We start from the raw sequence: 14,558 nt of genomic DNA, 5'->3' as shown, positions 1-14,558 counted from the left end.
TTATCGGATGATTATAGTGTACACATTCTCTGCTTTATACTGAAGGTCCTAAAATCACAAAACAAAAAAGCAAGAGATTAATATAATAAATAGGAAATAACTATGCACATACACTGCTCAAAAAAATAAAGGGAACACTCAAATAACACATCCTAGATCTGAATGAATGAAATATTCTCATCGAATACTTTGTTCTGTACAACGTTGAATGTGCTGACAACAAAATCACACAAAAATCATCAATGGAAATAAAATTTATTAACCAATGGAGGCCTGGATTTGGAGTCACCCCCAAAATTAAAGTGGAAAAACACACTACAGGCTGATCCAACTTTGAATTAATGTCCTTAAAACAAGTCAAAATGAGGCTCAGTATTGTGTGTGGCCTCCACGTGCCTGTATGACCTCTCTACAACTCCTGGGCATGCTCCTGATGAGGTTGCGGATGGTCTCCTGTGGGATCTCCTCCAGGATGGCACATCAATGCGAACTGTGGCAAGAAGGTTTGCTGTGTCTGTCAGCGTAGTGTCCAGAGGCTGGAGGCACTACCAGGAGACAGGCCAGCACACCAGGAGACGTGGAGGGGGCTGTAGGAGGGCAACAACCCAGCAGCAGGACCGCTACCACCACCTTTGTGCAAGGAGGAACAGGAGGACCACCGCCAGAGCCCTGCAAAATGTCCTCCAGCAGGCCACAAATGTGCATGTGTCTGCACAAATGGTTAGAAACCGACTCCATGAGGGTGGTATGAGGGCCCGACGTCCACAGATGGGGGTTGTGCTCACAGCCCAACACCGTGCAGGACGCTTGGCATTTGCCACAGAACACCAGGATTGACTGGCGCCCTGTGCTCTTCACAGATGAAAGCAGGTTCACACTGAGCACATGTGACAGACGTGACAGAGTCTGGAGACGCCGTGGAGAGCGATCTGCTGCCTGCAACATCCTTCAGCATGACTGGTTTGACAGTGGGTCAGTAATGGTGTGGGATGGCATTTCTTTGGAGGGCCGCACAGCCCTCCATGTGCTCGCCAGAGGTAGCCTGACTTCCATTAGGTACCGAGATCCGAGATGAGATCCTCAGACCCCTTGTGAGACCATATGCTGGTGCGGTTGGCCCTGGGTTCCTCCTAATGCAGGACAATGCCAGACCTCATGTGGCTGGAGTGTGTCAGCAGTTCCTGCAAGATGAAGGCATTGAAGCTATGGACTGACCCGCCCATTCCCCAGACCTGAATCCGATTGAGCACATCTGGGACATCATGTCTCGCTCCATCCACCAACGTCACGTTGCACCACAGACTGTCCAGGAGTTGGCGGATGCTTTAGTCCAGGTCTGGGAGGAGATCCCACAGGAGACCATTCACAACCTCATCAGGAGCATGCCCAGGTGTTGTAGGGAGGTCATAGAGGCATGTGGAGGCCACACACAATACTGAGCTTCATTTTGACTTGTTTTAAGGACATTACATCAAAGTTGGATCAGCCTGTAGTGTGTTTTTCCACTTTAATTTTGGGGGTGACTCCAAATCCAGGCCTCCAATGGTTGATAAATTTGATTTCCAATGATGATTTTTGTGTGATTTTGTTGTTAGCACATTCAACTTTGTACAGAACAAAGTATTCAATGAGAATATTTCATTCATTCAGATCTAGGATGTGTTATTTCAGTGTTCCCTTTATTTTTTTGAGCAGTGTAGTAATATGTCTTCATTTATCAGATATTCCGGCTTATCAGTCACATTAATTCTTTTTTTTTTAAGCCATTTTTATTACTGTAGAGACAAGCTTTAACCCCTTAACCACCAGGCCGGTTTTATATTTAGGTAAGTTAATGATCATTTTTTTTATATTTATTTAATTATTTATTTTTATGCTCACATTAAAAAAGCCATAATATTTTTTTAAAATATTTTTTTTTTACTTTTATTACAAAATGGTGGCAATAAAACAAAAAAATAAAATACAAATAAAAGAATATGGCTTTTTTAATGGGAGGATAAAAAATAAATAAATTGACAAATATAAAAATTGAGGAAAATATATTTTATTGATTTTTTTTAATTTTTAAACTGAACGTGGCATTTTAAAAGCTAAACTGCCAGCATCGGACATACAGTGACTCTGCATCCAGACCTGGCTCAATATTACAGATAGTAATATATATATATATATTTTTTAATCTTGCTAGGATCATCGTAGTGTGCTAATTATTTTCCTAATAAATCTTTCAAAACAGAGCTCCAAATCCATATAGTAAAATTATAATTTTCTACTTGCTAACAACCACCACTAGAGGGAGCTTATACCCTAATGTTAGTTCATTGCACATAATAAAATACATTATATCTCCCTCTAGTGGTCGCTGAAAGAAGCTAAATTTAAGAAAGTTTGTCCATTACCGCATAACTGCTTTCTTGACATCCCTAATATGCCTAGTAAAAAAAAAAGTATAGATACCACCCGAACCGGTGGCTCTGAGCTATGTGTCTTCCATGAAGCCTATCAGTAGGAGTTGGCTGCTCTGAATCAGAAAAACAAAGTACCAAGAGGAAAAGGTGCACTAAGAAAATAATCAGCACGGAATATAAACCTAACAATAACCTGATATTAACAAGTGGATAATCACTGTAAGGAAGAGGCTCCCACAAAAAGCCTTTTGTTCTAGCAAAGGAATTTCCCCTTTCAGACCTTGGACAAGACATAATGTAGATATTATACAGAGAATACAACAGGGTATCAGCTTCGTTCAGAACTCTCCCTTTAAAATAATAGAGAGTCATCTAGTGATGTCTGAGAATCCTCACCATGTAAAAGGGGTCATTCATTTCTAAAAGCAAAGAAGAAAAAAAAAGAAAATAATTAGTATCAAACCTAATTAATATAGCAAGGAAAACATATCCTTTCATTTACTCTTTCTTTCTGTCTTTTTCTTCCTTTTTCTCTTTTTTCTCTTCATTATTTTCTTTCTCGCTTTCTTTTTTTCCTTGTATCTTTGTATCATTTCTACTTTCTCTTTCTCTCTCTCTCTTTATTTATTTATTTCCTGCTATCTTTTATACTTTCTACCTTTATTTTTTCATTCTTTTTCCCTTCCTATATTGCTTTCTTTCTTTCTCTCTCTTTCCGTCTATTTTTTATCTTTTCTACCTTTTTCTCCTTTTTTTCATTCTTTTTTTCTTCATATAGGGCTTTCTTTCTCTCCTTCTATCTTTTCTGTCTTTCTTTCTCGGTCTCTTTCTTTTTTTTCCTTTCTTTCGATCTTTCTTTTTCTCTTTCTTTCTCTCTTGTTTCTTTCTTTTTCTTTCTATCTATTATCTATCTATCTATCTATTTATCTATCTATTTATCTATGAAGAAAAACTTACGTTCTGATGGCAGGTCCACCATATTCTCATATATTTCACTTTGTTCCTGTTTGCCTGCAGATAATAATAATAATAAAGATGTTAGAAAAGAACAAGTGGGGGAGAAAAGAATGAAAGGAGAGAATTGAAAAAAGAAGACAAATTGACTAGAACACATACAGTTTGTTCAAACAGCTTAATGTGTCTTGTTTGGATGAGGGTCAACTCATCTCAAAGGGTCTTAATTAAAGGAAATCTGTCAGCTATGGAATCTGTGAGCTGCATGATGTTGATGTAGGGGCAGAGATCATGATGTAGGGGCTGATTCCAATGCATATACATTACTTTCATCAGCATAGCTTCAGCAGATGTGATGTCTCCGAAAAAAAATATAGAATATTGGAATTTCTTTAAATCCAATATTAATGAGACATACATTTTCAGCCCCATGGATAACCAGGGGAAAAGATACATATTTTCTCATAACTGTAGCCCCTGCCACTGAGCCATAAAATCACAGTGGCCAGATAACGGACAACAGCCATGTCATGTTTAGTCTCTGGGAAAGGTAAAATCCCAATGAAAAATATGACATCAATCTCCAACTTCTGCGATTATCCAGAGAGGAGTTATCGCATAAGTTGGGGATTTCATAAAATCATGAAGGGCTGAGACCAGCACACAACTCTGCCCATGTGAAGTCTTCACGGGGGAGTGTGTGGGTAGAACTCGGGGTTGATAAAAGATCAAGCCAAATTATGATCTGGGTTCCAGTAGAGAGATACATTTTCGGTGTATGCATGATTCCCGTCCGCTGGACGATCTTCAAACGAGGCACTCTCCTTCGGCTAAGTTGACTCGTCTCTGCAAGCGGCATAGTAAGTTCTCTTGTTAATTCCTTTTATTTTCTGTAACTGTATATGCTGTATTGTTTTGTCCCCTTTGTAAAATTTTTTGTATATTTTTCAGAAACACTGCCTCCCTTTGGAGTAAATATAAAATGTTATAGTTCTGTTTGTTTTGTTCTATAAACTGCACCCCTAAGCCACACGCTACATATCAGGCATCCAATTGGCCTGTGAAAAACGTATTGGTGGTGGCAGCAAGTAGTCTGGGGTTATCGTGGAGTTTGCAGTGATCGTACGGCGGTATATACACATATTCCATGAGTTGGAATCTGGAGGTGTATTTATTGTACACTCACTGTTAGTTTCCCGATAACTGGCCTGCCTCCTTCTCCATTGATCGTCAGACAATCGTGGAATTATTCGGACAATAGAGGGCAGCAGAGATTGTTCACTACAAAGATCACAGCAGGTGGTTCTCATGACCTTCCCCGGCTGCGATACTGTGGATAATTGTGATATTGGTGGATATAATCCCTGACAGTCACCATATATAAAGAACGGGACAATTATAAATCTGCAGATAATGGATACAAGACCTAAGAAGTGGACTTACCTCTCTGAGCCTCACTTAGGGGGATTATATGCATCCTGTACAGTAGGTAAGTGACACTAAACAACACTACAACGCTCAATGTTGCCCCACACACAACTCCTGCAATTATAATAGGACTCGATCCAGAGGAGCCAATAGTGATATCTACGAAGCAACATGAAAAAATGATAATTTTTTAATTATCGTTCTAGACATCAGATAGATAAACAGATAGATAAGGATAGCTAGATAATAGATAGATAGAGAATGGATAGATAATAGATTCATAATAAATAGATAAGGATATATAAATGATAGATAGATAGATAGATTAGATAGATAGATAGATAGATAGATAGATAGATAGATAGATAGATAAAAAAACAAGACAAAAAACAGCACCAGCAAAAATGTAGGTGCAAAGTCCCCCCAGGTAAATTACCCCCCAGGTAATAGATAGATAGATAGATAGATAGATAGATAGATAGATAGATAGATAGATAGATAGATAGATGCAAGAAATAATGTACTATGATGGACACAAATAGGGCCAGATAGACCTCATTAACTATAATGGAGACATTTGATTTCCATTCACGTGGCCGTCAAGTTAAAGGAAAAAATAGCCTAATCTGTCCTGTGTGTGTAGAATAGGAATAACACTACTTCTGGCCATTATAAGCTTGTACCTTGCATTTTCATCAGTTTTCCCCTCTGCAACCTCTAGCTCTAATTTTCAGTTGTCTTTGAGCTAGTGGGTGAAGACTTTCTGCTATTATGTCTCCCATATTCTTCACACACAGGCATGAAATATTCCTGCTCCTCTGTCTCTATGTAGTATACACTCAGAGGCAGAAGCATGAGGGACATTATACAGCTGTGTGAGCAGTGTAGCTGTGAATCCAGCACTTGAGTGAGAAAAAACTAATGTTTTTAAGTGTCTATGCCTCTCTCTGTTTTCTCCGTCCACCTCCCATCTACATAGACTTTTTTAGGCAGCTATGATCTGACACCTCATTGAATAAGCAGTCCATTTTGTCTATTGATATATGCACAGTTTGGAGAAATGACCATTTTACTTCCAGCTGTGTAGATTAGTATATCACTACCTCCTCTGTGCTTCAGTGATATGGTAGGGCCACCAGTATTATAACAATTAGGGTCAGGTTCATGTTCTCTAGGGAATAGAGGAACTGAAAGTAGATGTGGTCTTTTGGTAGCTGATATTTCAAGAGGTTATTGATGGGAATACCTGTTCCAATTATTGCCACAAAAGTTGGCCTGTGAATTCCCAATTTTCTCATTTAGCAGTGCCCACTGGTAACCCAAGAAGTGGCCTCAATGTGGCTCTAATATATAAGCCATAGCAGCTTTCATGATGAAACAGTATGGCAGACAGGTCTCGATGTGCAGAGATAGACTCCACCATCACAGAAAGCAACGTTTTATTCTAAAACTTTGTGGTGCAGGACAAAATTGTCCACTTAGAGGCTCCTTCTGGCTCCTCCCGACTCAGCTCATCTTGACTGGTCTACCCCTTATTATTTGTTTGTGTTTTCCTAAGGAGCTCTCTTTCACTTAGTAACCACAGTGGCTAACAACCGGGGCATCTAATGGATCAGAGAAGGGGAAAACTGTCCTGTTCCTGTAGTCATAATATGGATGTTGAAATGTGACCATGTTTAAAATGTTACAGTCATTTCTTTTCTTCTCTTCCATAAATGAAACGTACACTTGAAAATAAAAAAACTTGTAATATATTTTATTAAAGAAATCTGCTTCTTTCTCTTCCTACCTTGAACTTTCATTCTGAAAATTCTCATAAAATTGGTGCTCATAAAATGTCTGTTTGTCTTTAACTCCTCCCATCTCCATCTTTTGAGCACCAAATATAATTTTCTATCTCAGTAGAGGATCTGTCTTCACTGAATTCATATTTTACAGATGTTACCACTGAATGATCAGTTCAGGAGGAGAAAGAAGATTTCTCAGAGAAGATCTATTACAAAGTTACTTATTTTCATATATACTATTGAATATATACTATTGAATTATGAAATAAAAATTAAAGTATTTATTTGAAACTAGAGGAAGATCTATTGATAAACTAATGATTAACCAACTACTTTACATCCTTACCTGCAGTCACATTCACATATGAAGAGTCGGTTGCAGTGCCAAGAGTCACCGGGTTCCTCACGACACACGTGTACAGTCCTTCATCCTCAGGTGCAGCATTACTAATATCATATTTGCTTGTTTTTTCCTGTAAGTCTGAGCCATTGAGTTTCCATTGGTATTCAGGAGGTGGGACAGAATCAGCAGAACATGTTAAAGTGATGGAGGAACCGGAACTCACATTTAATCTACCGTTTATGTGTACCATATCTGGACCATCTGCAATGCAAATAAAACAGCAGGTGCAATAAGAAACGCTGCCTATAGATCATGCATTTCAGCCAAGTATTATATTATAATATGTTAATTAAACTATTGCTTTTTAATTACTTACAACAGGGTATATGTTCATTTTGTTTCTATCTTAGGTTTTGTCTGTTTAATGGCCAGTGTGAACATGCTCCTATACCTTGCATGTATATCAACTTATACATATATAGTTCATTTATTTTGTTATATACAAAAGGAAGACCAGTCAGAGCATCACCAAAGAGACAATATATGGAAAAAGTCTATTACATTCTCACCAGTATAACTATGATGGTTACTTACAGGCCACAGTTAAGGTGTATGGATCACTGGTACTGGTACTGACAAGGTTCTGAGCTTCACACCTGTATTCTCCTGCATCTTCTCTCTTAACACTGGAGAAGGCAAGAGTCTTGTTATCTCGAAATAATTTGGATCCAGATGGGATACCGGAATCATTCCTGGTCCATCTTATGGTCATAGCATGTACAGTGGTACAAATTAGGGCAAATACCTCATTTTCCTTGGGTAGGGTGGTGAAAGCTATGATTCTAGGATTAGTAACCAATTCTGTAAATGGAGGAACATAGCGGACAATTATCAGCAAATAATGCACTGTTTAGATCAAGAGTAGAATTTCCTGATAAACAACTAAAAGGTTATGTTTCAGAATAACACAACATAACAGAATAACACAGCAAAGTCCTTTATTCAGGATCCCCATCTAATATCCATAGTATTTTTAAAAAGTGTTTCCCATTTTGTCGTGATGTTGCAGGGTTGAATACACTGAATTGGATGAAGACTTTATCTCCCTGGATGGGTTGTTGAAGCATATGACTATAGTAAAGAATATTGCCATACTGAAGACAGGTGGGAGATTAATGCCTGAGTATCAGTGACTGTAAAGCAGTTACTGTGTGAGCGGGCTGCAACATGTGAAAATTGCCAAGACAAAACTAATGCTCGGGAACTGGGAGATCATTGCCTGACTGGTGTCAGTTGGAAGATCAAGGTCTGGGTGTCAGTGACTGTGACTGTAATGCAGCAACTGTATGAGTGGGCTGCAATGTGTTAAAATTGCCCAGACAAAACTAATGCCTGAGAACTGGGAGATCAGTGCCTGAGCGTCAGCTGGGAGATCAGTGCCTGAGTGTCAGTGACTGTAGATCAGTAACTGTATGAGTGGACTGCAATAGGGGGAAAATTGCCCAGACAAAACTAACGCATGAGAACTGCTGCTGGCATAAAGGGGACTTCTGAGCAGGTTCCGACAATGTTGAGAGTGGATTTAAAATAGAACACCATTATCATCCACAACTAGCCTCCTCTAGGCATAATAGTACAGAAAAGTCCTAGATATATCAGTTCCCTGTACTTTCTTATTAATATATATGTAAGCCTTTGTAAATAGGCATGGTTATGTGTAAAAAGGGTTAATTGTCATGGCACTGTCCATTGCCCCTCAGATTCTATGATGATCTATATTAAGTTCAGTAGAACCACAACTACACGTACTACACATATCGATATTTGGCCTTACAACCAAAGTCACCATGTAGAACTAAGCTTAACCATAGGATGTAGGTTAGTGCAACCTTGTGAATGCCTCCAAGGCAGGGCATGGGGTAAACTTCCAGAGGACTCACAGTGGAACTGGAGGACTAGTGAAATTGACAACCACACTAGGCACAGTGCCAGAAGACCAGTGGAAATTTGCCCTTTTGCCCAGTATCTGGCCCTGATGAAGAACCTCTCTAGAAATGCAAGTTTGCATTTAGCAATGTTCAAGCACTTTAAAACTATTTTGCAACCATCAAGTTTACTGTGCTTTTCTATGTGTTTAAAACCAACAAGTTTCTTGCGTCTTGTTGTTAACAAATACAAACTACTATTGTTCTCTGAGACTGTGATAATTTTAAAGAGGAACTCTGTGATCACCTCTCATAGAGTAATAAGCACAGGGTACAATGATTGGATGGAAGAATTAGGAAATATTTCATCTGCTTTCTAATACAGAAGATATTTATGGAAAGGTGCCACTGAGCACGGTGAATATAGCCTTTGTAAATCTGGTACTTTTCTTTCAGTCACCATAACATCCCAGTATAAATAATATTAAAATTATGGAATGTTAGATATTAAGTTATAAATATAAGTATTATAACTAAAAGTTTGTGGGTCGGGGCATGCTAGTTACTTTAAGTGTTAAATAAATTATATCTAATGTACAGCCTTTTAAATGCTTATTTCACATGTAATTATTGTGGAAAAAGTATTATATAATAGATGTAATTTAATATTAATACTGTTAAGTAATTGGCTCTTGTGTTGGGAAATGGTGGCTAATCGAAACCAGGGCTAAAAAATATAAAACAGCTGTACATTTCTTTGGCAGGGATGTGGCTATAGGGATTTCTTGATGTTTGTTGGATCCTTTGTGGTTTTGGTTTTGTCTTTACTTCATGTATTGTACTGTATAATATTAATATTTAATGATACTCACCGTAGACGATCAGGGACACAGTTAGGTTCTCGGATGTTTTCTTTATTTGCACTGTATAATTCCCCCCATCTGTGATAAGAAGCTGTTTAATCTGCAATGATCCGTTATTGAAAACTGAGAACCGATCATTGTACAGAGGTCCTTTTAATATTATGGGACTATTGGGAGACAGAAATCTCAGGATTCTATTGGGAAGCTCTGGTTTTGATCCGTTATACCAGGTGAAATCCCCAATGTTTTCGGTAATCCCCATAACATTCAAGGTGACAGATCCATTAATAGTTGGATAGTGAGGAATCAGCTGGATTCTCCCCCTTCCATAAACCATCTCTAGCCATAGGTATGGGAAAACTGTAAATAAAAAAGCAGAATTGAATGTGATAGATACTGACACAATAAAGATTTATTGATTCATTCCTTCAACACAGCATGGTTCATACAGTTATCGCTTGAATATTTTAATGGTGGGGGGATCTTCACTCATGTGGATTTCCTACATACTCCACCCCTCTGCCCAAAGCCTGAGACTGGGCACCGTCTGCCAAATTGCCTACAGGGGGCAAATTTAGGCTCCTGAAACAACCTGCATTCTCAGGAATCCTACAGGGCTTTAAACTGACCCGAGCGTGAGGATTATGCTTGATGGTAACCTAGTAACCCCGGCAATCTGCCCCTATTTTTGGGTATCATTGCCCCACAATGCCTCATCTCCTGTCATGCATTTACTCACAAGTTGACAGCTAAGTATACTGTTTCTTATTATTTATTTGTCCAGACTACCCATGAAGAAACTTGTGAAGAGGAAACGTGGTCTATCACCCCTGAAGAACCTTGTGAAGGGGAAACTCATTGAGTTTTGTACTGGAATTTGTTTACTTTTAGGGTTACAGCTGGAATTGATAGGTGTTGCTCTATCACTTAAGGAATTTGGGCTAACACTTGGCTTGTTTACATATGAGGTTGTCACTTTTAGCCTGTCATCTTCTATTGGTATGTGCTGCTCTATTTGTTAAGCAATTCAAGGTGACATCTAGCCTGTTTTATTATGTTGTTCACCTTATGGTAAAATTGATAAGGCAGCTTTATTCTTCGGGTCAGTACTTTTACAGTAATATCACATTTATATAATTTTTTTATGTTTTGGTGCTTTTACACAATAAAAACTACTTTAAAGAAAAAATAATTGTTTTTACATCGCTGTATGCTGAGAGCTATAACTCTTTTCATTTTTTCCACTGATGGAGCTGTATGGCGGCTTGTTCTTTGCTGGACAAGATGATGTTTTCATCTGTACCATTTTATTTACATTTGTGTTTATTATCGCATTTCATTCCACTTTCTGTTCGGCAAAATGACAAAAAGCATCGTTTTTTGCCATTTTTTTTATGGTGTTCACTGAAGGGGTTAACTAGTGTTACAGTATTATAGGGTGGGTCGTTCTGGACACATGCAATACCAAATATGTGTACTTTGTTTATTTTTGGTTTTAGATAAATATACCTATTTATTGGTATAATATTTTTTTTCATTGTTTTACTCAGTCCCTCTATGGGACTTTACCTTTTATTACTCTGATCGTTGGTATAATGCATTGCAATACACCAGCATTGCAATGCATTATACCTGTCAGTGCTGCACTGACAGAAGCCTCTTATACCATGCTCCTTGTATGATCTAAACAGGCTCCCATAGCTGGCAGACCTGTAGGTCATCATGACGGCCTCGAGTTGTCATGAAAAAGATTGGGCCCTCGTGATGACGTCACGGGGGTGCTGATCAGACAGGAGAAGGAGCCCCCTGCCTCTTCTAGCCTCCTAAATGTTGTGATCCTAGGGCACGTAAGCAGAATTTCTAGTGACAATCGGCAGGCACCGCTTCTGTGCCTGCATGATCACCATGACGTACCTATACGTCAAAGGTCAGGAATCCATACCCGACCATGACGTATAGGTACATTAAAGGTCATGAAAGGGTTAGTGTCATCAATCAAATTTATAACATACAAATCAGGCAGTAAATGTACAATGCAAAACAATTCATACTAATGAAAAATGTGCTATAGGAACACAAAACTTGATTTAGAAACTGAACAGCATAATATACTTGATTGAAACTCCCCTGAATTGAGAATAAACCACTTAATGAGAGCTCCAAGCAGTATTCAACAACACAGAAGAAAAAGTACTCTCCACATAATAATTTATGGACCTAGAATACACCATACTAGCTTCATCAGGGGGTCCTTAATTTGTCAGGTTTATTTAATGGATGTACACAGCTTTGTATGATAGATATATCTTCTTCAGATAAATATTTATTGCACTACTTAAGCTAGCAATATTATGTGATAACGAGATTTTCATTGTGTATGCTACATTTTGCTCTCTGCTGAAGGAAATCCTTATAAATTCAGAATTTGGCTTTAGACTAGATTTCCACATGTAGTTTTGGCAGTATTTTTTTGTAGTTGCTTTTTACAATACTTTTAGGTGAAATTTTCAGTATTACATTTTTTACCCCATCCATAAGAGTTTTACTCAGTTTTTAGGATATATATTTGGCTTGCCATATTATAAATCTGAGCCACATTTGCTAATGGTCTAATGACATAAAATATATCGGGAGAAAATGCCTGAGAGTGACTCAAAGTTGGCACCGAATTAGTTAATTAAAGTCATTAGAAACATTTTTTCACACATTTCAGCCCTCGAATATGTTAAATTTTAAAGTTTATCTACAATTAGAATTTCATAACATTTGGATTTTAGGGTTAGAAAATAAGTACGTAATACCCGAAGTGGCATGCAAGATTAGATTGGTCTGTAATATGGCCAAAATATATAAAGTAGGGCGGAAGCCAACAATCATTATTCCAACACAAATTTAGAGTAAAATTACAAGATAGGAGTTAGGGATCTAGACCCAGCAGAAGTTCCCACCACTTCTTCTCATGCGAAGATAAGTACTTTTAGAAACCTATATCACAAGTCATAGTGAAGCCACCCTCTACCATGTCGAATGTCGCAACACCTGTCCATGGTCATCTGGAAGTGACTTACTCCCTACACCTCATGCCGAACCTATGCACATATGGCCCCCCATCTACTGTCATTTATAATACTGGTGTCTTTCCATATGACAGAGTGATCCTGTTAGGGCATCACTGCCTAGAACCTCTACAGACTTTATAGCTGCACCCCTGAATCGCCCCAAAAAATCCCATTCATGATTATGTAAATTACCTGAAATCATCCAGATCCACATTTTCATGTACTGTCCTGTTGCATCCACCAAGAAACACTATCATCCCAAAATAAAACCAGATTAAGGAAGTCACAGCTGAACAATGGCATCCATTCACAATAGAACTGGGGAGGGATCATGGCTAGTTGTTTGGATTCGTTCACGCGTGCATACCATACATGGCACAGGAGCAAAACCAAAACTAACAGGAACATACAAAGAACTTTTCTTTACTGAAAGGAACACTGTAAAGAATTATGAGTAAAAAATCTGGAAGTGTCTCGAGGGAGTAAAGGATACGCAATAGGAATATTATCAATTGGTAAATGAGTAACGGGAAGAGACTTCTTGGTTTGGCAAGACCTGGCCATTAGAGAACTAGTCTTGATCAACCTTCATCTCTTATCGGACCAAAACCTCAGTGAAAAGTATAAAAGAATAGCTATGAGTAGTAAGAAGCGAATCTGACGATATTCAAATTTGCAAATTCGTTAGAATTTGGCCAGGAAATTCGCTTTGCATCAAGAAGTCATGAAATCGAAAGGCTGGAAGCACGGCGCCAAATGAAGATGTTGGACAGTGGGTTGCAGTGGAGAGACTGGCAAGCATTAAGTATCTGTTTTCACCCCTTTCTCTAACCTCTACAAATCAGAAAAATGATAGCTGGCCAGCATTTAGCTGAGTTTTCAGTAAGTGAATCACAAAAAAATTGGATTCAGAAGCAATCAAAATTTTTGTAGGATTCAAGGAGAATTCTATTCGGCTTCGAATCGATTTGCTCATCTCTTAAAGAAGTTTTCAAGTTTTATGTAAATGAAGCCTAATCGCTGCATAATGAAAAGTTTACAACATTCTTATATTCTTTGTGTTTCAATTCTCTGCCATTTTCACAATCTCTGCTTAATGTTTGCAGAAAGAGAATGATGATGGCTGAGAGAAGGACTGGGGAGAAGTTTTGAGTGACCGCATGAACAAGAAAGCATCCCGAGCTGGCAAATTAGTGGTGAGACAACTACTTCTTGGTCAAAAAATCGAAGAAAGAAGTAGACTACAGCACAAATATCTGATAAGTATGACAGGTAAGGAGACAGAGACACAGTTTTTTGGTGTTTAGTTTTTTACTGTCACTAAAAAAAATTATTTTACACAGTTCATTGGTTCCTCTCAAAATGCTCTCATTTTTTTATCACTTTTTGGGTTGCCCTTTGTACACTGTACAAACTGTTTTTTACTTATATAAAATATTAAAAAGCTGTATTTGGTGATGCAGTTTTGTGGCGCCCTGCTGCGCATTGGTGCTACAGAACCCAGAAGGGTGCATGGATGGACTTCTCCACAAGAGGCCCTCACACATTCACACACCTCCACCCTACCACCTCAGACCACCAGAGGGAGCCCGTTAGGGACTTATATAGGGAGGGTGGAGCCAGGCAGCTCAGTTTCAGTTTAGTGCTTAGTGAGAGAGCAGCACGCAGGCTGCTGTGCTTAGGCGAGCCAAGGCCTACAGCACGAGTGAAGGCCTAGTGAGGGCCCTGAGTGTGGCCAAAGGCGAGAGGAGAAGGAAGAAGTAGCGAGGGGGCAGAGGAGCATACCAG

The 14,558-nt window shown here is 38.6% G+C and overlaps 1 protein-coding gene across 1 annotated transcript; it reads right to left on the bottom strand.

Moving 5' to 3' along the window:
• LOC141171700 (cell adhesion molecule CEACAM6-like) lies at positions 1-13,055 on the bottom strand. The gene is made up of 8 exons (XM_073655354.1): positions 12,963-13,055; positions 9,721-10,071; positions 7,518-7,784; positions 6,927-7,184; positions 4,809-4,952; positions 3,369-3,422; positions 2,808-2,830; positions 1-48 (listed from the first exon to the last, which is right to left on the bottom strand). Exons 1-8 carry the CDS (start codon positions 12,988-12,990, stop codon positions 1-3), a joined length of 1,173 nt encoding a protein of 390 aa, XP_073511455.1. The 5' UTR covers positions 12,991-13,055.
• Positions 13,056-14,558: the final 1,503 nt, after the last annotated feature.

This window comes from Phyllobates terribilis, unplaced genomic scaffold, assembly GCF_046119375.1.
Source record: "Phyllobates terribilis strain yellow unplaced genomic scaffold, ASM4611937v1 Scaffold_12__6_contigs__length_324123572, whole genome shotgun sequence".
NCBI classification, from domain to species: domain Eukaryota; kingdom Metazoa; phylum Chordata; class Amphibia; order Anura; family Dendrobatidae; genus Phyllobates; species Phyllobates terribilis.
This window is presented reverse-complemented; position numbering and strand designations above follow the sequence as displayed.

Bases quoted from the DNA above. Each gene is read 5' to 3' on its own strand.
- LOC141171700 (XM_073655354.1), bottom strand. From the start codon at position 12,990: ATGAAAATGTGGATCTGGATGATTTCAG. The intron at 2,831-3,368 runs GTAAGTTTTTCT...CTTTGCTTTTAG, and splicing joins GGTGGACCTGCCATCAGAAC to AAATGAATGACCCCTTTTAC. The intron at 49-2,807 runs GTGAGGATTCTC...TTGTGATTTTAG, and splicing joins TGAATGACCCCTTTTACATG to GACCTTCAGTATAAAGCAGA.